General features: G+C 64.1%; 4 protein-coding genes across 8 annotated transcripts; 1 reads left to right on the top strand and 3 right to left on the bottom strand.

The window, feature by feature from the left end:
- Positions 1-822: 822 nt before the first annotated feature.
- LOC125337887 (myb-related transcription factor, partner of profilin-like) lies at positions 823-4,001 on the top strand. Its single transcript, XM_048328109.1, has 2 exons — positions 823-1,467; positions 3,320-4,001. The coding sequence occupies exons 1-2, from the start codon at positions 996-998 to the stop codon at positions 3,850-3,852; spliced, it is 1,005 nt and encodes a 334-aa protein (XP_048184066.1). The 5' UTR covers positions 823-995; the 3' UTR covers positions 3,853-4,001.
- An 807-nt stretch (positions 4,002-4,808) lies between these two features.
- Positions 4,809-8,844, bottom strand: SHISA4 (shisa family member 4). The gene is made up of 5 exons (XM_048328110.1): positions 8,574-8,844; positions 7,452-7,623; positions 6,195-6,328; positions 5,032-5,214; positions 4,809-4,946 (listed from the first exon to the last, which is right to left on the bottom strand). Exons 1-5 carry the CDS (start codon positions 8,644-8,646, stop codon positions 4,900-4,902), a joined length of 609 nt encoding a protein of 202 aa, XP_048184067.1. The 5' UTR covers positions 8,647-8,844; the 3' UTR covers positions 4,809-4,899.
- Positions 8,845-9,564: 720 nt separating this feature from the next.
- INAVA (innate immunity activator) lies at positions 9,565-18,446 on the bottom strand. Of its 5 annotated transcripts, XM_048328251.1 has the most exons (10): positions 16,926-18,088; positions 16,507-16,683; positions 16,277-16,336; positions 15,436-15,560; positions 15,238-15,357; positions 14,411-14,615; positions 13,257-13,310; positions 12,517-12,916; positions 11,117-11,684; positions 9,565-9,925 (listed from the first exon to the last, which is right to left on the bottom strand). In XM_048328251.1, the coding sequence occupies exons 3-10, from the start codon at positions 16,320-16,322 to the stop codon at positions 9,833-9,835; spliced, it is 1,611 nt and encodes a 536-aa protein (XP_048184208.1). In that variant the 5' UTR covers positions 16,323-16,336; positions 16,507-16,683; positions 16,926-18,088; the 3' UTR covers positions 9,565-9,832. The 5 variants fall into 5 exon arrangements, with proteins under 5 accessions (XP_048184208.1, XP_048184209.1, XP_048184204.1 ...); XM_048328252.1 differs by lacking the exons at positions 16,507-16,683; positions 16,926-18,088 and adding an exon at positions 18,380-18,446; XM_048328247.1 differs by lacking the exon at positions 16,507-16,683.
- LOC125337959 (protein FAM107B-like) lies at positions 18,179-20,997 on the bottom strand. Its single transcript, XM_048328253.1, has 5 exons — positions 20,835-20,997; positions 20,516-20,552; positions 19,636-19,780; positions 19,422-19,560; positions 18,179-18,598 (listed from the first exon to the last, which is right to left on the bottom strand). Exons 1-5 carry the CDS (start codon positions 20,949-20,951, stop codon positions 18,488-18,490), a joined length of 549 nt encoding a protein of 182 aa, XP_048184210.1. The 5' UTR covers positions 20,952-20,997; the 3' UTR covers positions 18,179-18,487.
- Positions 20,998-21,482: the final 485 nt, after the last annotated feature.

Genomic DNA, 21,482 nt, shown 5'->3' with positions numbered 1-21,482 from the left:
CCGGATGGGGCACTCGGGACCCCCCAAATGGGACACCCAAACCCTCCCAAATGAGGCACCCTGCTGCTGCTGGACACAACCAGGCACCCAGAGCCATGCAGACACCCCAAAAGCCTGGAGTCACCCAGACCTGGGCACCCCAGGACCACCCCACAGTCACTCCCAACCCTTTGAGGCCACCCAGAACTGGGCACCCTGGGGCTGCCTCAGGGTCACTCCAAAACCCCGGCGTGACCCCAAAACTGGGCACCCCAACCCCCGGGCTCACCCATAACTGCTCCGCCCCCTGGCACCACGGGGCCGGGGCCGGTTTGGGGGTGCAGCAGCTCCCGGGCGTCCCCTGGGAGGCTCCCCCTGTCCCGGGTCATCCACGTGCGTGGTTGAGAGGCGGCTCCCGGTACCAGCGAAACGCCGGTTTTGGGGCATTTCCGCAGCCGCGCAGCGCCGTGGGCCCAGCGGGAGGAGTGGTATCGGTACCGGGGGGTCCCCACGCCCCTTGCCCCCGCGCTCCTGCCCCTTGGGTCGGCCCCCGCTAAGGCGGGACCTCAACCGGGCACCGCGGGGCCATTGGGACATCCCACACCGAGCATCCGGCCGGCCGCGGGGTGGGAGCACCGGGGCATCACCCAAACATCGGCGGTGTCCCCTAAACCCACGGGGGCGGGGCGGAGCGGGGCAGCGCAGCTCCCGGGGGGGGGCGGGGGCCGGCAGGGGGCGCCCTTAGCGCACCGGGGCCGCCGGTAACGAACCGGGGGCGGAGCGGCGCGCGGCGGGGCCGGTAGGGGGCGCGCTGCAGCCCCGGCCCGTCCGCTCCGTCCCGGCCCCAGCCCCGGCCCCGGCCCCGGCAGCGGCAGCGCCCGACGGGGGCTATCGGGGGCTATCGGGGGCGTCTGGCCCCGCTCCCCCCGCTCCGCACCGGGGAACCGGCGCAGGGCACGAGGCCGCGGCGATGGACGGCGGGGCGGCGGCATGAGGCGGCGGCGGCGGCGGGGAGCATGGCGGCGGCGGGCGGCGGCGGCGGGGCGCGGCGGGGGCTGCTGAAGCGGAAGCCGAACTTCACGCTGCAGGAGCTGGAGGTGCTGATGAGCGAAGTGCTCCGGTACGAGCCGCTGCTGTTCGGCGCCGCCGCCGGTACCGTGAACGCGTACGAGAAGCAGAAGATCTGGTGGCGGATCACGCACAAGGTGAACGCCGCCGGCCGCCACCAGCGCGACATCGGCGAGGTGAAGAACCGCTGGCGGGGGCTGCGCCGCCGCGCCGGGGACAAGATCAGCCGGCACCGGCTGGAGCGGCAGGGCCCGGCCGGCAGGGCCGCCGCCAGGAACGGGAGCACCGGGAATAACGGCAGCAACGGGAACGGTGCGGCCGAGCCCGGCCCAGGGCCCGCCCCCGCGCCCGGCTGGGGACCTCGCGGCGCCGCCGGAACCGACCCTCCGGTGCGCAGCGCCGAGGGGTCTGCACAGCACGGTGAGTGCGCGGGGACGGGGCACGGACACGGGGAGGCTGGGGCCGGGACAGAGGAGTGGAGAGACGGACATGGAGGACCGGGACACGGACATGGGAGGACCGGGACTGGGACTGGGACAGGGGAGAACGGGGCAGGGTCACGGGAATGCTGGGAGCGGGATGCGGGAGGACCGGCACACAGACACAGGCACTGGGACTGGGACAGGTGTATGGTGGGACAGGGACATGGAGGACCAGGACACAGACATGGGAGACCAGGGCAGGGACTTGCTGGGGGGACCGGGATGGGACATGGGGGACCGAAAAGGGGCCACGGATGAGCTGGAATGGGACAAGGAGAAATGGGATCAGGAAGTGGGGGCAAGCGACAGGTACATGAGGACACTGGGACCGGGACAGATGCATGGAGGGACAGGGTCACGAGGGACAAGGACCAGGACATGTGGGACCAGGACATGGACATGGGAAACCAGGACACAGACACAGGGCCACTGAGATTAGGAGAGGATTGGGAGGAACAGGGACACAGGGGACCAGGACTAGGATGTGAGGGGATCAGGATACAGGAGACCAGGACAGTGACATGGGGATACTGCGACCAGGATGTGGGGGTCCAGGAGACAGACATGGGGGACTGGGACTGGGATGCAAGAGAACTGAGACTGAAACAGGTCGCTGGGACCAGGACAGGTGCATGCAGGGACACAGGAGACCAGGACCAGGGTGGGGGGGATCAGGAAAGGGACACAGCCAGACCCGGACACAGGGGCAGGTGCATGGAGAGATGGGGATGGGGACTAGGGGGACCTGGACCAGCACCTGGGGAACCAGGACACAGGGCATCAGGACAGGAACATGGGGAACTGGAACAGGGACACAGAGGCACTGGGATCAGTACAGGGACATGGTGTAACCAGGACATGGACCTGGACTGAGAGCAGGGAACCAGGACCAAGAAACTTGGAAACAGGACAGGTGTGTAGAGGGACCAGGACAGAGACACGGGAGATTAAGGCCAGAACAGGGACACTGGGACCATGCTGTGGGGAACTGGGACATGGATACAGGGGACAATGGGGACAGGGACATGAGGGATATGGGGGCACTAGGCCTTGGAGAGGTACATGGAAGGATTGGCACACAGATCCAGGGAAACAGGGCAGGGATGTGAGAGGACTAGAACAGACACAGACGTGAGGGGACTGGGACCAAGATGTGGGAAATACCAGGACTAGGACACTGGGACCGGTACAGGTGCATGGAGGGAACTGGGGCAGGAACAGTGGGGCAGGGTCACAGGTGACAGGGATGTGGGAGGACCAGGACAGGGACATAGAAGACACAGAGAATAACAGGGGCACCTGGACCAGGACAGAAGGGTACCAGGATCAGGACAAGGATATGGGTGACTGGGATTAGGACAGGGACAAAAGGCAGGCGGTACTGGGACTGGACAGGGATAAGAAGGGGCTGGGAACAGGGCAAAGACATGGTGGGATTGGGACAGTGACATGGGGCAGGACCAGGACAGAGACAAGGAACATGTGGATACTGGGACAAGAACAGGGATGTGGGGGTACCAGGACCATGCAGACACATGGGGACACCACATTCAGGACAGGGGTATGGGAGTACTGGGACCAGGAGAGGGACAAGGGACACGGGATGGATTTGAACCACCATGAGGGACACAGGACTAGGGAGATATGTATAGATGGAACCAGGACTGGGGGCAGGAGAGGGCATGTGGGAGCACAGGGATGGAGACAAGAGGGTCTGTCACTTGGTCCGTGGGGCACTGGAGACACTGGAGATCCCTCCAGCTGCCCTGTGCTCCCCGTCCCTCCCACAGGTGTCAAGGAGGAGCCGGTGAAGGAGGAGCCGGTGGAGGTGAAGACTGAGCCCTTCCACGGCCCCGCTGCCGACGGCATTCCCGGCCGCGGCTCAGAGCGCCGGCTGCCCCGCACTGGCATCTGCCCGCCCAGGGAGCTGTGCGAGGGCTGGAGCCAGAGCCCCCCGCGCCCCGCAGCCCCCGAACTCTCCCTCGGCGACCTAGGCGGGCAGCAGGAGCCGCTGGGCTCCGACTTCCCGAGCCTGCTATTGGAGCAGGAGGCCGAGCAGCTCAGTCACTGCGGCGCGGGAGAGGCGGGGCCCCCCGGGGCGGCGGGGCTGGACGGGACCCCCGAGTGCCCCCAGCTCAGCCTCGTGCAGTCCAGTGAGCGGCTGGTGCAGGAGATGCGGGCGTTCCGCCGGGAGTACGCCGAGAGCCGTCGGGAGACCACGGCGGTGCTGCGCAGCATCGCCCAGGCCCTGGGCACGCTCAGCCGCAGCCTGGCCGAAATCCGTGACCTCTACCTCCGGGAGCGGGGGGTCCCCAGATCCTGAGCCCCCCACGCAGCTGGCTGTGTACACACACCCCCACCCCTCCCCCCCGCACCCACCTCGCTGCTTTTATTATTATTTTTATTATTATTTCTTTTCCTCTCCATCCCACTTCAATAAAACTTGGAGCTGCACCCCCTCAGCTCCCCCCACCCCGGGCTCCTCAGAGGGGTTTGGGGGGTGATGGGATGCAAGGGCCTGGGAGATGGGACAGGAGTTTGTCCCTCCAGGCAGGTCTGCCTGGCTTTGCTCCTGGACTGATGGACTCTGGTCCCAAATTTAGCCACCGACGGTGGGGGGGATGAATCCCACCAGGAACAACCATCGGGGTGACACCACCCACCCACCCTCCCCCATTTATTTCTGTCCAGGGGAGGGAGCGTGGATAGAAGAATCGTCCCTGCGCCTACAGTCCCCATCCTGGCGCTGAATTTGCTGTTTTCTCACCCAGAAGATGTCCAAGGGTGGTTTCACGCCCCCGTTTTGAGTGAGAGGGGCTGGGTAGGCTGCAGCACTCCGGGCTGGCTCATCCAAGCGGCTGATTTGGTAGGAAAGACCCATCCCAACAAAATTTTGGGATGGAGAAGTCTCGGGAGCAGAAGGAGCAGGGCGGAATTCATGTTCCCCCATCTTAAAGCTGGCGGGAAGGGGTTGGAGGTGTTGCCCTCCCCTTCTTTCCCCATTACAGAGTCACCGAGACGACACCAGGGTGTGGGCACAAGACGTGGTTTAATGCCAACCCCGGGGGTGAATCCTGAAGTGTGCGTGCAGGGTGACAGCGGTGCACGGCCCTCGGGGGACCCCCCTGGGGACCCTGCCGCGGGTGCTCGGGGCTGCTGGCACCCAGAGCCGCAGGGGTAGGCACCCACAAAGGGCCCAGTGTGCGGCACAAGGGACGCCCTGTTCTGCTGGCACCGGATCACCCCAGGATGGCCGAGAAGAGCCCGATCCAGCCCCGGCTGGGGCACCCCTCCAGCGGCATGGGGGGTCCCGGGGGTCCCCAGCCCGGCCCCGCTGGCCGGCAGTGGGTGCGGGGGTCCCGGCGGGGGCCTATGCTCCGGGGTAGCTGGGCTGTGCCGGGGTGTAGGGCGGTGGTGCTGCGGGGGGAGCAGACGGGGTGTCACCGGGCCACCGGGCCCCCCCGGGAATAGGGAGGGACCCCGTTCCCCCCGCGGTGCTCACCTGTGGGGTTGTAGGCAGGGGGGCCGGAGGGGTACATGGGGTACTGGACGGCAGGGCTGGGCGAGGGGTACATGGCCATGGGGGTGAAGCCAGGCTGGGGAGGCATAGGGCCGGCTTTGGGGTCCATGGGGAAGGGAGCTGGAGGAGCTGCGGGGGGGTAGCTGCACAAGGGGATTTCCGGGCCTGCGGGAGAGATTGGGGAGGTCTGCGGCACCCCGGCACTGGGACAGGGATGGTGCCTCGGGGTGGTGGGCACCAGGGTAGTATCAGCAGCCCCCAATCCAGTGCCCAATATTCCCCCCACATCCCTTCAGGTCCCACCACCTCACCACCCCACAACCTCTCCACCCTGTACCTCAGGACCTCTCCTGTTCTCCCCATCCGTGTACCCCATGCCGCCTCCTACACCTCCATCCCTGAAGTCCGCCCCCCCCCCGCATTCCAACAGCCCCCCTTCTCCTTGCCTCCCCCATCCCCCCCCCCCACGCACTTACAGGACTCTTCTGCTCCCCCTCATCCCTTCAGCTTCCACCCTGCACCACAACCCCGCCGCACCTCTCCAGCCCCCCGCCGACCCCTTCACCCCGTACCTACAGGATCCTGCACACCCCCATCCCTGCAGCTCCCCCCTTCCACCCCCAGGCCTCTCTGCATTCCTCGAGGCCCCCTCAATATCCACCACCCTGTACCTCAGGAACCCTTCTGCACTCCCCCCCATCCCTGCTGCCCAACCCCCACACTCGGATCCCCCCCTGCATCCCTCCAGATCCCCCCTCCTTGCCTCTTCCCGAACTCCTCCACTCTACCTACAGGACCCTCCTGCACCTCCCATCCCTGTAGCCCACACACACCCCAGTTCCCACAGGCATCCATCCAGGCTCCCCCAGTCACTCATCCTGTACCTACAGCACCCCCCATCTGTGCATCCCCCATCCCTGCACCCTCCCATTCCCCCAGGTCCCCTCAACCCCTGCACCCCCGTTACCTGCAGGACCCTCTTGACCCCCCTCCTCCTGCACACCCCCATCCCTTCTGCCCCCCACCAGACTCCTGTTCCCCCTGAATTCCTCTAGGCCCCCTCAATCCTCCTCCACCCCCTTTACCTACAGGACCCTCCTGCACCCCCTTCTCCTGCACCCCTGTCCCTGCCCCCAGCCCCGCACCTTGCAGGGGGGTGGGGGGGTGCCGCCGGCGCTGGTACAAGTAGCAGCAGGAGCACATGAAGCAGCAGACGATGGTGGTGACGATGGCGATGAAAAGCACCACGGCTGAGGCGATGCCCGCGATGGTCTTGGGGCTGTGGGACCCCCGGGCGTGGGGAGCAGGGCCTGGGGGGCATCCGGGGCACACACCCCCGGCCAGCACCCACTGATACTGCCCACTGCCCAGTGCCCAGCACCCAGTGGCACTGTCCAGTACCACTGCCCAGCACCCAGTGTGACGCTGCCCAGTGCCCAGTACCAATGCCCAGTGACACTGTCCAGAACCGCTACCAGCACCCAGTACCAGTGACCACTGCCCAGCACCCAGTAGCATTGCCCACCCAGTAGCAGTGCCCAGTACCCAGTGCCAGTGCCCTGTACGAGTGCCCACTGCCCAGTGACCAGCATCCAGTAGCAGTAACCAGTGCCCAGCACCAGCACCGCTGCCCAGCACCCAGTGCAAATTCTCAGTACCAGCGTCCAGCACCCAGTGCCAACCCCCAGTACCAGTGACCAGTCCACGGCATCCATCCCCCTCAATGCGCAGTGCCCAGTACCAGTGTCCAGCACCCAGAACCCAATACCAGCCCCCAGTACCAGTACCCAGTGCACAGCACCCAGTAGCAGTGCTCAGCACTCACTGCAAAGCACCAATGCCCAATACCAGTGCCCAGGGCCCAACAACCCAGTACCAGTATCCAAAACCCAGCACCACTGCCCAGTGCCCAGTACCCAGTGTCAGTATCCAGCACCCAGAGCCAACAGCCTGGCAACCCAACAGCACTGCCAGCACCCAGTACCACTCCCCAGTGCCCAGAACCAGTGCACAGCACCCACATTCAGCGTCCAATAACAGCGCCCAGTGCCCAACACCCGGTGCCCCTGCCAAGTACCAGTGCAGAGCACCCAGCATCCAGCACCCGGTGCCACTGCTCAGTACCAGTGTCCAACACCCAGTACCACTGGCCAGCATCCAGAACCAGTGCCTAGTACCCAATACCAGTGCACAGCCCCCAGAATCCAGCACCCAATGCCCAATACCCAGTAAAAGGGCCCAGATAACACTGCCCAGCACCCAATACCAGTGCCCAGCACCCAGCACCTCTGCCCAATGCACAGCACACAATGACCAGCACCCAGTACTAATGCCCAGCACTCAGTCCCAGCACCCAGCCTGCCCAGGGGAGTCCCCAGCCCCATCAGCCCTGGCTGTGGCACCTGAAGGCAAGGCAGTGGCGCTGCTGGCGCTCGGTGAGCAGGCGCAGAGGGTCTCGGCAGCAGTACCGCTGGTGGCACGTGCCACAGCAGAAGGTGAAGAACTCGCAGTCGAAGCCAGGGTGCCATGACCCGTTTCTGTCCACGTACCACAGGCAGTCCTCGCCCCCGGCCACTGTGGACAGCCACCCATCACCAGGGCCTTGGGGCACCTGGCCATCACCACCCTCGGGGGCATCGGCAGCACCCCATGCCCTCCATCCCCCACATGAGCACAGCCTGTACCCCACTGTGTCCTATTCCCTCGTCCTGGTCCATCCTGCCCCATGGACCCCCCAAACCCCTGCTCTGCCCCATCCTGCCCCATATCCCTTAAAACCCTGCTCGATCCTGCACCTATGGACCCCCACACCCTACTCCATCCAACCCTACACCCTTGCAGACCCCCCTGCAGCTTGTGCTGGAGCCCTCCAGGATGCGTCCCCCACACCCTTGCAGACCCAGCTCCCCGACCCCTCCAGATGCCCCCAGATCCGCCCAGCTTCCCCCCTTCCGCGTGTTCCAGTGGCACTTCCCGCTCTATTTCTGGCCGGTGCCACCTGTCTTCCCAGAAATAGCCGCGGGCCGAGGCCCGGGGGCGGCCGGAGGCGCGGGGGCAGCGTGCCGGGAGCCACGGAGATGGGCTTTGCGGGGGTCTCACACGGCATTCACACCCCCCAAAATGGGACCACGGCAGCTCAGGGGCAAGTGGGGAAACTGAGGCACGGGGTTCGTGCGTGGGAAGCCCCCAGATTCCCCGGGGCTGGACATCCCGGCTCGGTCAGCCACCGTCTCCCTGCCTGCTGTTCCCGGGGGTCAGCGGCTACCGGGGACACCCCGAAACCAGCACATGGGAGGTGGGGTTGCGGGGGGGGGGGGGGAGGGGGGTGGACAGAGTGCCCAGGGGGACACTTCGGTGCAAGCAACCCCCGGTCAAAGGGGCCCTGTGTGGCACGACTCACAGTGACGGCTGGCGGCACCGAGTCCCACCCAGCGGGATCCCCGTGTCACGGACGGTGGCACCGTGTCCAGGCGCAGGGTGGCACCGGATCCCCCGGCCCTCCCCGCTCCCCGTATGTCTCTTACCCATCGAGGCGGCCACGGCCACCAGCAGGGTCCCGGCCAGGGGCCAGCCGCTCCCGGCGCCGCCGGGCCCCATCCCGGGGCCGGGCCCGGTGTCCCCGCTCAGCGCTGCCCGGGACAGGGGCGGCGGCTGCGCGGCGGCGCCGGGACCGGAGCCGCTTCCGGGGCCGGTGCTGCCCGGGGCCGGTGCCGCGGTGCCGCTCCCTCTGCCGGCGTCTCCCGGTGCCGGAGCGGGGCCGGCGCAGGCCCGCAGTGACGCCGCAGCCCGGCGGCGCTCGGTTGCTGCCCGGTGTCCCCCCTCCCGTCCCGCCCCCCCCCGACACCGCCTCCCGCCGCAGCCACCGGCCCCCGCCCGCCCCCACCGGGAGGAGCGGCACTGGCAGGGCCGCCCGGGGATGCGGGGACTGGAGTGGCCTCGCTGGCACTGCCCCCCTGGCACCCGTTATTTCCCCTCTTCCTGCACCCCATCCTTTCGCTCGTCCTTGCACTGCTCCCCCGCACCCCATCCCCTACATCAAATCCCTTCCCTACCCCCTGCTCCCCAGCATTTCCCCTCTCAGCACCTCTTCTCCCACCTCATCCCACCCCTGCACTCCTTATTTCCCTCCCCTGCACCCCATCACTTTGGTTCACAACACCCTTTCTCCAACCCCATCCTTTCCCTGAACACCTTATTTCCCCCGCCCCCCCCGCACCCCATCCCTTCACCCATCCTTGCACCCCTCCACTGCACCTTTCCTTTCCACCCTCCTGCACCCCAGCCCTGCACCACTCACCTCCATTCCATCCTTCCCTTCTACTCCTTGCCCCTTTCCCAGCCCGGGTCACTGGGATCCACAGCTGGATCTGGGGCACCCTCTTGGCACTGGGGTCACCCCACTACTGCCCCGAGCACAGCCAGACCCCAAATCCGCAGAGTCTCATCCTGGCAATGCCAACTGGACCCAGGGATGGGGGACCTCAGAGGGGGCACGGAGGTGACACATCCTGAGGGTGACGTATCCCAAAAAGCACCTTTATTAGAGACCAGAACCTCAAATTCAGGATCGTGGTGACACCAAGGTCACCGCAAGCATCGGGGTCACAGTGTCCCTATCAGCATCGCAGTGCCAGTGAGGGAACACAGGGTGGGGGCCAGCCCCTGCCACCCTGCCGTGGCTCCCACCCGTGCCCCCACGCCGGGGTGGGGAGGCGTGAGACATCCCCGCCGTGCCTGGGCCAGCCAGGATGTGCCCCCTGCCCCAGGCTGGGGGTGTGGGCACTCACACTTGTGTGACGATCTCACCGTTCTCGGGCACGTAGACCTGCACAGGCACGCCGGCTGCTGAGCGTCGCAGCACCTGCACCGGGGGGCCCTGGGGGGACAAAGACCCTGTGGGTGTTGGCCCCCACCCTGTTTGGGCACACCACCGGGGGCACATCCCGGTACCGGCGTTGAGCTGGGGCAGTTGAGGGGGCATGGCCGCAGGTCCCCACTTGCCCAGCATTTGTCCCAGCAAGACCTCCAGGAGGAGAGAGGAAGCTGGCCCCTTCAGTGTCTGCAGGGACCCTTCCCTGCTCAAGGCCACCCCAGTGCTGCCCCAGGGACCCACATGAATCCTGCTTGTGGCAAACTGGGTGTGACAGGAGGGACTCACATAGGTCCTGCCCTAGAGACCCCCTTGAAGTCCTGATCCTTCCCATGGGACTCTTGTGAGACCCCAATCTTGCTCTAGTAACCCCCTTAAGGTCCTGGTCTTTCCCATGGGACCCCAGTTCTTCCACAGGAACCCCCATAGGGTCCTGGCCTTGCCCTTGGGACCTTCAACAGAAAGTAGGGACCTACATGGAACCCCAGCCCTGCTCCAGAGAGCCCCTTAAAGTCCTGACAGACTCACATGGGACCCCAGTCCTGCCCCAGGGGTCCTGGTTCTGCCCCTGGGACCCAGATGGGACTCCAAACCTGCCCATGGGACCCTTAGCAGGTCCTCATACTGCCCTGAAGGACCTTAAAGGACCTTATTTCTGTTTCCAAGACCCTCACAAGACCCTGGTCCTGGCCACTGAATCTCCTCAGGAACCCAGTTCTGCCCCAGAGACTCCTCTGGGACCTGAATTCTTCCCCTGCGATTCCCTCAGGACCCTAATCTTCCCATGAGGACCCACTCAGGATCGTGGTCCTGCCCCAGGGACCATCAGGGACCCTCCAGACTCAACCTATGGGACCTTGGACCTGCTCAGAGGACCCTTAGAGGGTCCCGATCTTGCCCCAAAGGATCTTAAAGGACCTTGATCGTCTCCTCGGGATCCTCCTGAGACCATGGTCCTGCCCCAGGGTCCCTTCTGGGATCCCAGTCCTGCCCCAACAACCCTCACAGGACCCCATGGACCCCCTCAGGACTTCACTCCTGCTCCAGAAATCCTCATGGAACCCCACCAGAGCCACATGTCCCTACACTACTCACTCAGGGTGACAACTCATGTCACCTGCAGGACAGCACCCAGGGGGTCTCCTTTCTCCCACATGACCACTCCCATTCAAACCCCAGCCAGACACCGTGTCCTACCTGAACCAGTGACAGGACTCCACGAGCAATGGGCCCCTCCCTAGTGGTCCCACCATGGGGTCTCCGGAAAGCCCCTTGCCGGTCAAGGGAGTGGGGCCGGGCACCCCTCAGCTGGGCACGTTGGTGCCACGACTTGAGCTCCTCAGTGACGGCAGCCTTGGAGAGCCCCCGGGCCCCAGCGGGCGCGTAGTCCTTGAGCGAGGGCGTGCGCACAATGCGGCTGCGGGAGGGCACCAGGCGCTGGTACCGCAGCGGGGCCAGATCCTGCTCGTACAGGAAAGTCGGGGGGCCAGCGGACGGCAGGAACTGGAGGGCACCTCGCGGGTGGTAACCAGGCTCGGTAAGGGGCAGCGGAACTGCAAAGGACACGTCAGGGCTGCTGCTGCCCGGGGAGGTGGCGTGGGAGATGCTGGAGAGGTCGGAGATGCTGTCATCGGAGCCAGAGCGGCACGCGGGGCCGGGGCTCAGGATGCAGGAGGTGGGCACGGTGACCGTGTAGTAGGTGGGGCGCCGGCGGGGTGCGACGCTGCGGCCCCGCGGCTCGGCTGGCTGCCAGCACGGGTCCACCCTGCAGGCAAGACACTGTGGCTGTGGGAGGACCCTTCCCCTTGCCCCAAAGCCAGGGCGAGCCCTGGGAAAGGTGCGCCCATGGGTGTGGGGTGCAGCCACCTAGTGGGGACACATCCAGCCTCCTCCCATGGCATTAGCTCCAGTTTCCCGGGGGGGCAGTCTCCAGCCTCCTCCCAAGGGATTAGTTCATCCTCCCCATGGGGCTGACCTCCATCATCTCCATAGGGTTACTTCCATCCTCTCCATGGAATTATCTCCAACCTCCTCCCAATGGATTTCTGTCCATCCTCCCCACAGGGTTTTCTCCCACATCCCCCCCACAGGATTATCTTCATCCTGGCTCTGGGATTATCTCCATCCTCCCCGATAATATTGTCTCCATCCTCCCCATGACTCAGCTCCACCATCTCCATGGGGTTAGATCCATCCCCTCCCTATGGGATTATATCTGTCCTCCCCATAAGATTTTCTCCATCCTCCCCATAAGATTTTCTCCATCCTCCCCATACAGTTAGGTCCACCCTTCCCTTGGTGTTCTCTCCATTATCCTCTCCATGGGATTATCTCCATCCTCCTCCCCATGGCTTTAGCACCATCATCTCCACGAGGTTCTCTTCATCCTCTTCCACAGGATTACTTCCATCCTCCTTCCCACAGGGTTAGCTCCAGGGTTACTCCCATCCTCTTTCCCACAAGGTTAGCTCCATCTTATTCCCAGTGGGACTATCTCCATCCTCCTTCCCATGGATTGAGCTCCATCGTCCACATGGGATTATCTCCATCCTCCCTTGCAGGAACCCTTGCCTATCCTCCCCCTGCTCAGGACATACCTCAGGGACTGGGTCTGTGCCCGCCGTCCTGATGGCTGTGGGGTGCTGGGAGCGCTGGAACCCGCCTGCTGGCACAGCACCAGGGTCCGGATGGGGATGAACCGGTAGGGAGGGTCCCCTGTCCTGGATGCTGGGGAGCCTGTGGGGTCAGGGCTGCCGGGGGCCAAGGAGCTGGCGGGGGCAGCCATCAGGGACCCAAGATAGCACTGGGAGCTCTGGGTTTCCCCATCCTCAGGGTCCACACTGGCATTTTTGGCCCTCTCATAGGGTCTGTCCAGGCTGGTCTCCTGCCAGGGAGTGGGGGGGGCCGTCAGAAGCCCTGACTCCTCCTCCTCCTCGGCGGGGTCCTTTGGAGATGGGGACCTCCGTGGGGTGGCAGGTCCTGGTGGCCGTGTGTCCTCTGTAGGAGAGATGGAGGGTTGGGATGGAGGGGACACAAAGAGAGGGTTGGGATGGAGGGAACAGGTGGATGGTTGGCATGGAGGGGACATGTGGGGGGTTGGGATGGAAGGGACACACAGGAGAATGGCACAGAGGGGACATGTGGGGGGTTGGAAGGGACACACAGGAATGGCATAGAGGGAACACATGGCAGTGGAGTGGGATGGAGGGGACCTGTGTGGGTTGGGATGGAGAGGACACAGGGAGAGTTGGAATAGAGGGGACACAGGAAGGGTTGGAATGGAGGGAACATACAAGGGGTACCCTGGTGTCCCCCCTGCTCCCAACAGCCCCCTCACCCTCCTCCAGCAGGCCGGCGTCAGACATGGAGCTCTCGTCGGAGGCACTGAGCTCTGTGGGGCAGGGCCCTGTGAGAACAGAGCCGGGGCCGCCTCCGGGTGCCAAAGCGCTCCCACGGCCCCGCCACCACCCAGCGCATCCCCGCGGGCCTCCGCTCCCCTCTCCCACGCTGCCTGTCCCAACATGCCCCAGGATGGCGGCGGTACCGGCCAGGCCGGCTCCACCAAGCCGCATGCAGTTCCCAGCCTGCCTGGGATGGGCAGGCTGGGGGTACCAGCAGGGAAGGCGCCGCCAGCGCTGCTGTGGCCCTGGTCCTTGGAGGGGACGGGGACAGAGAGAATGGGGACAGCCTTGGATGGCCGCCACTGGGATGGGGACACGGCAGCTGGGCCACATCCTGCCCCCCTTTGGGTGCACGTGCTGAGGATGGGTGATCGGGGAGAGTTATGGGGTGCAAGCGGCAAGGGTGAAGTATTGGGGTACATTCAGGGGAGTGCAATGAATGCAGGTGAAGTACTGGGGTGGATTCACTGGGTACCGCTGGGGATGGTTTATCGGGGTGCATGCACTAGGGATGGAGTTCTGGGGTGCATGAAGGGGGTACATACGCAAGGGCTGGTGTGTTGGGGTGCATGCACTGGGGACAAAGTTTTGGGGTGCGCTCACGAGGGTACAACCACCAGAGATGAAGTATTGGGGTACCTTCAACAGGGTGCATTGACAGTGAGAGCGTACTGAGGTGCATGTACCAGGGACAGCCTTCCAGAGGGCATCCAAGGGGTGCATTCAGCAGGGATAGGGAACTGGGGTGCATTCACCAAGGATGGTATGTTGGGGGCATTTGGGGGGGGGGTGCATTCATTGGGGGTGTAGAACTGGGTTGTATTCACAGGGGATGGAAGGTTGGGGTGCATCCAGGGAGGTGCATTCACCAGGGATGGGGAACTGGGGTGCAGGCATTGTGGATGGCATATTGGGGTGCATCCAGAGGGGTGCATGCACTTGGGATGAAGGACTGGGCTGCATCCAGTGGGGTGCACAGGGAATGTGGAATTCAGGTGCATTCCCCAGGGACACCCAACCAAGCAGCACCCCATTCTGCCTCCCTGCCCTCCAGCATCCCCCCACCAGCTGGGGGGCTCGGGGGGCTCACCCTCGGCAGTGCTTGTGTCCCGCTGCCCTGCCAGGAGCCGCCGCTGGATCAGGACCTGCTCCAGGTCCCGCAGCTTCTGCTCCTCCCGGAGCGCCGCCGTCTGCCGCCTCTTCCGCACCCGCCGGCCAATGTTCTCCTCGTGGCAGAGCCGGCGGGAGGCCTCGGCAATCTGCAGCTGCAGTGCCCGCTCCCGTTCCAGAGGGTCCTGGGGGCGGGGGACATGCTCAGAACCACACCTCGACACCCCAAGCCACCCATTGTGCTTAACACTCCAACACCACCCACAGCACTTGGGATCCCAACCCCTCCCAGCATCTCATCTGGAATCCCGACACCCAGCACCACTCTTGGATCCCAACACCACCCGTCATGCTCAAACCCCACCACTACCCATAACAGTTGGAACCCACCTCCTCCCATAATTCTGGCACCCTGATACCACTCATCACACCTGGTACCCCTCCTCCACCCATCACCTTGGCACCCCAACTCCACACATTATGTTTAGGACCCCATGACAACCCATTAACACCCCAACACCACCCATCATGCTTGGAACCCCACTTTGTCCCATCCCCTGGGGACCCCAACACCAAACATCACATTCAGAACCCAAACACCTCCCTTCACTGGGGTATCTCAGCCCCCCAACACCATCCATCACGCTTGGAAGTACCCCCCTGCCCCTCCCACTCACAGCACTCGGCACCCAACCACCACCCATGGGATGGGGATGGTGACATTTCCAGGTGTCCCTCAGGCACCCAGGGGAGGGGAGGGGAGGGGATGGGGTCCCCACCACCTTTTCACCCCAGGGACCCCCTCACCACCCCACGCAGAACGACAATCTCATCCAGCTTGAAGGCAGCCCCGATCCTGCGCCGGACTTTGGGGGGCTTCTCGCCGGCTTTCAGGGGGTACTCGCGGGGCAGGGTCCCTGTCAGCTCCTGAGGACGGCACAGGGACACTGAGCAGAGCCATGGCAGCATGTGAGGGCAGGCAAGGGGTCCTCGTGCCCTGCTCACCGCCTCCCGCAGGCACAGCCGCCGCAGCTCCTGGACGCAGCCGTCGAGCCGCGCCTCCAGCGCCTGCTGCTGCCGCCGCCCCGCCTGCACCCGCTCCTTCGGCGGGGACACCGGGCTGTCGGGGCCTGGAACGGACACACGGATGTCTGGAGGGATGGGAGCACCCACGTACCATCCCCCGCCACCCCACAGCCTCCCTGCCTTAGTTTCCCTCCACCGCAAGGGGAGGAAAAAGCAGCCGTGACCCTCCTAGCAGCACCCATGGGTGCTCCGGCTGCCCCAAAGCAGCTGTGCCTCCCTTCCCCCCCGGCAGCACCCGTGGGTGTTCTGACTCCCCTGGGACACCGGTTTCCCCCACCCAGCAGCACCCATTGGTGTTCCAACCCCCCCAGGGTATCCAGAACCGCCCCCCGCCCCCCCCCCAGCAGCACCCATGGGGGTCCTCCAATCCGCCAGGGTATGCATGAATTGCCCCAGCAGCACCATGGGCGCTCCAGCCCCCCCGGGACAGGCGTGACGTCCCTGCTGGGGAAGGGGGGGGGCACAGGAGGAAGGTTTCAGTCTGACTCAGCCATCCCAAGCCAAACCCGTCTGAGTCAAATCCTGTCCAGAGCACCCCCCACCACACTGGGGGTGCCTCCCCAAACCCAGGGGAAGCCCCCATTCCTCTACCCCTTCATTTCCCCAAAGCTTTTCCCAAGCAGCTCTTGTATGTCCCCAGAGTGTCCCCATGCACCCAAGTCCTCGGTTCTCTGCCTGGGAAGGAGGGGCACGTCTATCAGAGCACCCATGGGCGACAGGGGCACCCCAAACCTCCCTCACCCCCAACCCCCCTTCTCACCCGAGTGCAGCATGATCCCGCTGTCCGTGTCACTTGCCTCCCCCATGCCGCGCCGGGACCCCTGCGGGCAACAGGGGGGACACAGCTCGTCCCCACGCCCCTAGCCGGGCTGCACCCATGGGTGCCCCCCACCCCGCACCCCCAAAACGCCTCATGTCACACCGGGTGTGCCGCGATGGCGCCGGCGGGGAGGCGAGGCTGTGTTTGCTTTGCCTTCTTGTAGGTCCTACCATAAATAAAGGGTGCGGACAACGCGGGGCGGGGGAAGGGTGACACTCTTGAAGGGCTCAAAGGTGGTAGGGGTGCGGCGGGGGGGGGCGCGGGGGCCCCTCGCTCCCGCCCCAGCTGGTTTCACTGCGCACCTCTGCCAGTTTTCCTTTCTTTTCCGTCTGGGCTGGCGGCAGATCCTGGGGTGGGAGCGACCGCCGGCCTGGGAAAAGGGGGTCCCCAGCACCCCAAGACCCCCAAACTCTTGGGGAGGGAGTGAAAGGGGGGCAGTGGGGCGGGGGGGGGGAGGGGGTTCACACCCCTTTTCCAGCGCCGTCACCTCGCTGTGCCTCAGTTTCCCCAACCCGCTCCATGTCGCACTGGGCGGCCAGAGGCAGAGCAAACATCCCGGGGGTCCCGACGGGGTGGGAGAATCCCTTACCTGGGCCCGCCGCCGCTGCCGGCTCTGCTGCGCCGGGGCACGGACGGGTCTGGGCTTGAGCGGAGGGAGGAGCGGGGGGAGCAACACCTGCCCCAGTCCCCGCCCCGCTCCGCTGCACCGCACGGCACGGAATGGAATGACACGGCACGGCACGGTACGGTACGGCACGGTACGGCACTGTGTGGCATGGAATGGCACTGCATGGCACTGTATGGTATGGGGTGGGTGGCACGGGAACGTACAGTGTGGCGTGGCTCTTGGTGGCATAGCATGACATGGCATGGTGTGAGATGTTTTACCATGGTTTGGTTCATGTTGATATGGCATGGCATGGCATGGTATGGTGTGGTTCAGCCTGGTACAGTGTGGCACAGCATGGCATAGAACTGTGTGGTGTGGGATGGAACTGTGGCCTGGCATGGAATGTCATGGCACGGTATAGGTGTGTCACAGCATGGCCTGGCACAGTGCAGCATGGGGTGCTGCAATTTGGTGTGGTGTGGCACTGCAGCCTGGCACAGCCTCATGTGGTGCTTATTGGAGGCTCCATCCTTAGTGCCGTGTAGGCATGGGCCAAGCACAGGGACCACTGTCCCCATCCTTGCCCTGGCCATGCACAGCAGGACAGTGCCAGGATGGTGCCAAGGCTCTCCCAGGCCGTGACAAGATAATGCCACAGCAACTGTGGCCCCTCTGAGCTGGATTGGGGTGAGTTGGGCACATCCTGCATTGCTGCACCTGGCAGGGTGGGGAAGAGGCTCATCCTCGTGGGATGGGCTGGACAGGATGGGGTGAAAAGGCAGGGAACTGGCAGGGTGCAGGCAGGGGGATGCAGGGAGCAGTGTGGAGGGGGCTGCAGGCTCCCCAGAACAATGGCCTGTTCCCCTCCTTGGTGCCCAGGGCGGTGCTGCCAGCCTGGGGCTGCTGATGTGAGATCAGTGCCTCCTTCCCTCCCAGCGGGCTCCAGCTGCAGGTGGAAGGGGCAGGGGTGAAACACGTTTAACTGTGGAAATGGAAAGAAACACCAGGAGAAGACAGAGGAGAAAGGAGAGGGAGACTGAATGAGTGAGGAAGGCTCTGTGCCACCAGGGGATGGCTGAAGGCCTTGGATGGACACCAGCTGCAGCTGGGCTGGTGGCACCACCAGCAAAATGAGCCAGTGGCCACCATGGCCACCCTTCATCCCCACCATGCACCATCAGCCCATGGCAATACCGCCCCATTCCTGTCTCTGTCCCATTTCAATCAAGAAAAACAAATAAAAGACTTTATTTGATGTTTTCTGGTTCATGGAGCCAGGGCAGGTGCAGGTCAGGGGGAGAGTGTTGCCTGCATCCTCCACATCACCCGTGGCACTGCCCTGGCTTTATCAGCTCCTTCCAGCCCTGGCACCCTGGTTGTCACTGGCATGGGGACACCAAGGCTCCAGTACTCATCCCTGACCACAAGCTCACCCAGAATGGCAGCGCTGGGTGCCGTTCCCAGTCCCAGGATGTGCTGGGGACGGGGGCAGCCCAGTGTGTGCCGGGGGCCTCAGGGAGCTCTGCTGGGCTGGCTTCCGCTCAAGTCTGCCGGGCACCCGCCTCCTCCAGCTTCATCTTCCGCAGGCTGTCCCTCACCAGCAGGAACTCGGGGCGAGGGTCCGGCTCTGGCCCAGCCACCTCCCGCTCGTGCTGCAGGAGGGGCAGCCATGGGGCCTGGTTGGGATCCCCCCAGCCCTCCCCATGACCCGGCTGTCTCCTGAGCCAGGTATTTCCTCAGCTGTCACCATGACCTGGTCACTGTTGGCCATCCCTTGACCTGTGTCCACTCCGTCCAACTTCCCTCAGCCACCCACCAAGTTGCCTGGATATTACTCAGCCCAACTGCCCCAACAGCCTGATCAGCACCTGGCTGTGCCCAGGGAAAGACATGGATAGGTAGCTGGATGGGCATGGGGAGGATGGATGGATGGATGGATGGATGGATGGAGGGATGGATGGAGGGATGGATGGAGGGATGGATGGAGGGATGGACGGATGGATGGATGCGTGGATGGATGGACGGATGGATGGATGCGTGGATGGATGGATGGATGGATGGATGGATGGATGGATGGATGGACGGATGGAGGAATGGATGGATGGATGGATGGACGGATGGATGGATGGACGGATGGAGGAATGGATGGATGGATGGATGGACGGATGGACGGATGGATGGACGGATGGATGGACAGATGGATGGATGGGCACATGGATGGATGCGTGGATGGATGGATGGAGGGATGGATGGACGGATGGAGGAATGGATGGATGGATGGATGGATGGATGGATGGATACATGGGTGCATGGAGGTTGGATGGGAGGATGAATTCATGGGTACATGGATGGATGGTGGATGGATACATGGGTGGATGAATGGATGGATGATGGTGAGGTGAAGGCAGGAGGGTTGGCCTGGATGCAGGGATGGAGGCTGGGACAGAAGGACAAGGACAAAGAGACATCACAGACCTCTTCAAGTCTCTGGTGGCGCTTCCTCAGCTGCTGCTCCAGGTCGGACGGGGGCCCCCGCAGCTCCTCCCGCAGCTGCCTCAGCCGGAGGCTCTCCAGCACCCGCGGGAGCTCGGCCCTGTGCCGGGGCAGGATCCCCCTGTGGGGATGACAGACTTCAACCGGCCACCCCACCCGGCCACCCAGCTGGAGGCAGGCCCGTCCCTATGCCCACCTGCTGTGGCTGAAGAGCAGTTCCCGGTGCAGGTCCCGGTGGCTCCGGGACTCCCGCATCGGGTTTGGCACCTTCTTAGGCTGAATGAGGCCCCTGTGGCCATCAGGGGCCAGGTCCAGGGAGAGAACATCGCTCCTGTCACCTTCTGGAGGGGTAGGGGGATCAGTGGGGGATGGGAGCACCAGGGGATGGGTCACCGAAAAATGAAGTCACCAGTGGGAAAGGGTCACCAGGGAGGGGGTCATGGGGGGATGGGGTCACCACAAGGGGTAGGACAACCTGGGATAGGGTCACCGGCGGGTGGGGAGGAGCCACATGCCAGCACAGGGTGAGATCCTGGACACCAGCCCTGTGTCCCCCAGCCCCTGGAGTCTTGTGGTGACATAGCCTGGAGTCCTCACATGCTGCCCCCAGCACCCCAAGGGTCCCTGTGTACAAGTGTCCCTGTCCCAGGCCACCCTGTGGTCCTCATATCCTCCCATCACCCCTTAGGGTCCTCATTATCCCTGGTGTACCCACCACCCATCAGGTGCCCATCACCTCTCAGGTTCCTGTTGTCCCTTGGGGTCCTCATTGTCCCTGGGGTCCCCATCACCCCTGGGGTGTTAGTCATCCCTCAGGGTCTTCATTAGTCCTTGGGGTCTCTATCACCTTCAGTGTCCCCATTGTCCCTGGAAATCTGTTCCCCATTGCTCCTGAGGACCCCAAGTTCCCATCACCCTTTGGATTCCCACCACTCCCTGGTCCCCATAACATCCAGGTTCCCATTGCCCCTGTGTCTCCATCACCCCTGGCATCCCCATTTGCCTTGGGGTATCCGTCACTCCCCACCCCCATTCCCCTGGGTCCCACAGCCCCATGCCCTAGTCCCAGCACCCACCCAGCACCGCGCTGCTCCTCGAGGCTTTGTCATCATCCTGAAAAAGGCAAAGACAAAGTTGTCACTAGTGGGGACCAAATCAACCCCTGATGTCCCTCCCGCTGCGAGCTGCAGCTGGCCTTGGTGGGAGCAGGAGAATGGAAATTCTCCATGTTAGATCCGAACAGAACATGTTAGAACCTAAGGAGGGTGAGGGGTCCCCAGGCTAAACACCAGAGGACAGGCAGACGTTGGCCCTGGGGATGTGTCTTGGCATGACCCCTGTTGTCCCCTGCCACCCCCAGCACGGGTGTCCTTGTCCCCCTGGCATCCTACTCACCTTCTCGCTCTGTGAAAGGCTCCATGTCCTCAGTGCCAGCTCTCCTTGTCCCTGCACCCTGGGGGCTGGGGGTGCAGGAGCACAGCCGGGGCCAGCCCCACAGAACCAGCGGATCATCGCTGTGCCCTGCCAGTGCCAGTGACAGTGCCAGTGACGGTGGCAGTGACGGTGGCAGTGACGGTGGTCCTTCTCCTATCAGCAAGAGGCACTAAGCCCTGGGATTAGCCCTGACTGGGTTGAGGGGATGGTGACAGATGTCCTGCGCTGGGCTGCTGGCACTGTGCCCGTGGCTGCTCCTGGGGGCACTGGGGTCACCAGTCCCACTCTGGACACTGGAGTCTGCTGGGGGCACTGGAAGCACTGAGGGGAACTGGGACCACTATGGGTGCACTGGATGTGCTGGGGGCACCAGACTCAGTGGTGGCACTGGGAACACTGATGCTGGGTACATTGGGAACACTGGGAGTACTGGGAACACTGGGTTTGTAGGGGTACTGGGACCACTGGGGGCACTGGAGTCTGCCGGGGGCACTGGGAGCACCAGACCCTCTGGGGGAGCACTAGGTTGACTGAGGGCACTGGGAGCACTAGGGACATTAGGAACACTGGGTGTACTAGGAGCACTGGGCTTGCTGGGGGCACAGGGAG

This window comes from Corvus hawaiiensis, chromosome 24 (assembly GCF_020740725.1).
Source record: "Corvus hawaiiensis isolate bCorHaw1 chromosome 24, bCorHaw1.pri.cur, whole genome shotgun sequence".
NCBI lineage: Eukaryota > Metazoa > Chordata > Aves > Passeriformes > Corvidae > Corvus > Corvus hawaiiensis.
The sequence above is the reverse complement of the archived record's forward strand: the minus strand, read 5'-3'. Positions and strand labels throughout refer to the sequence as shown.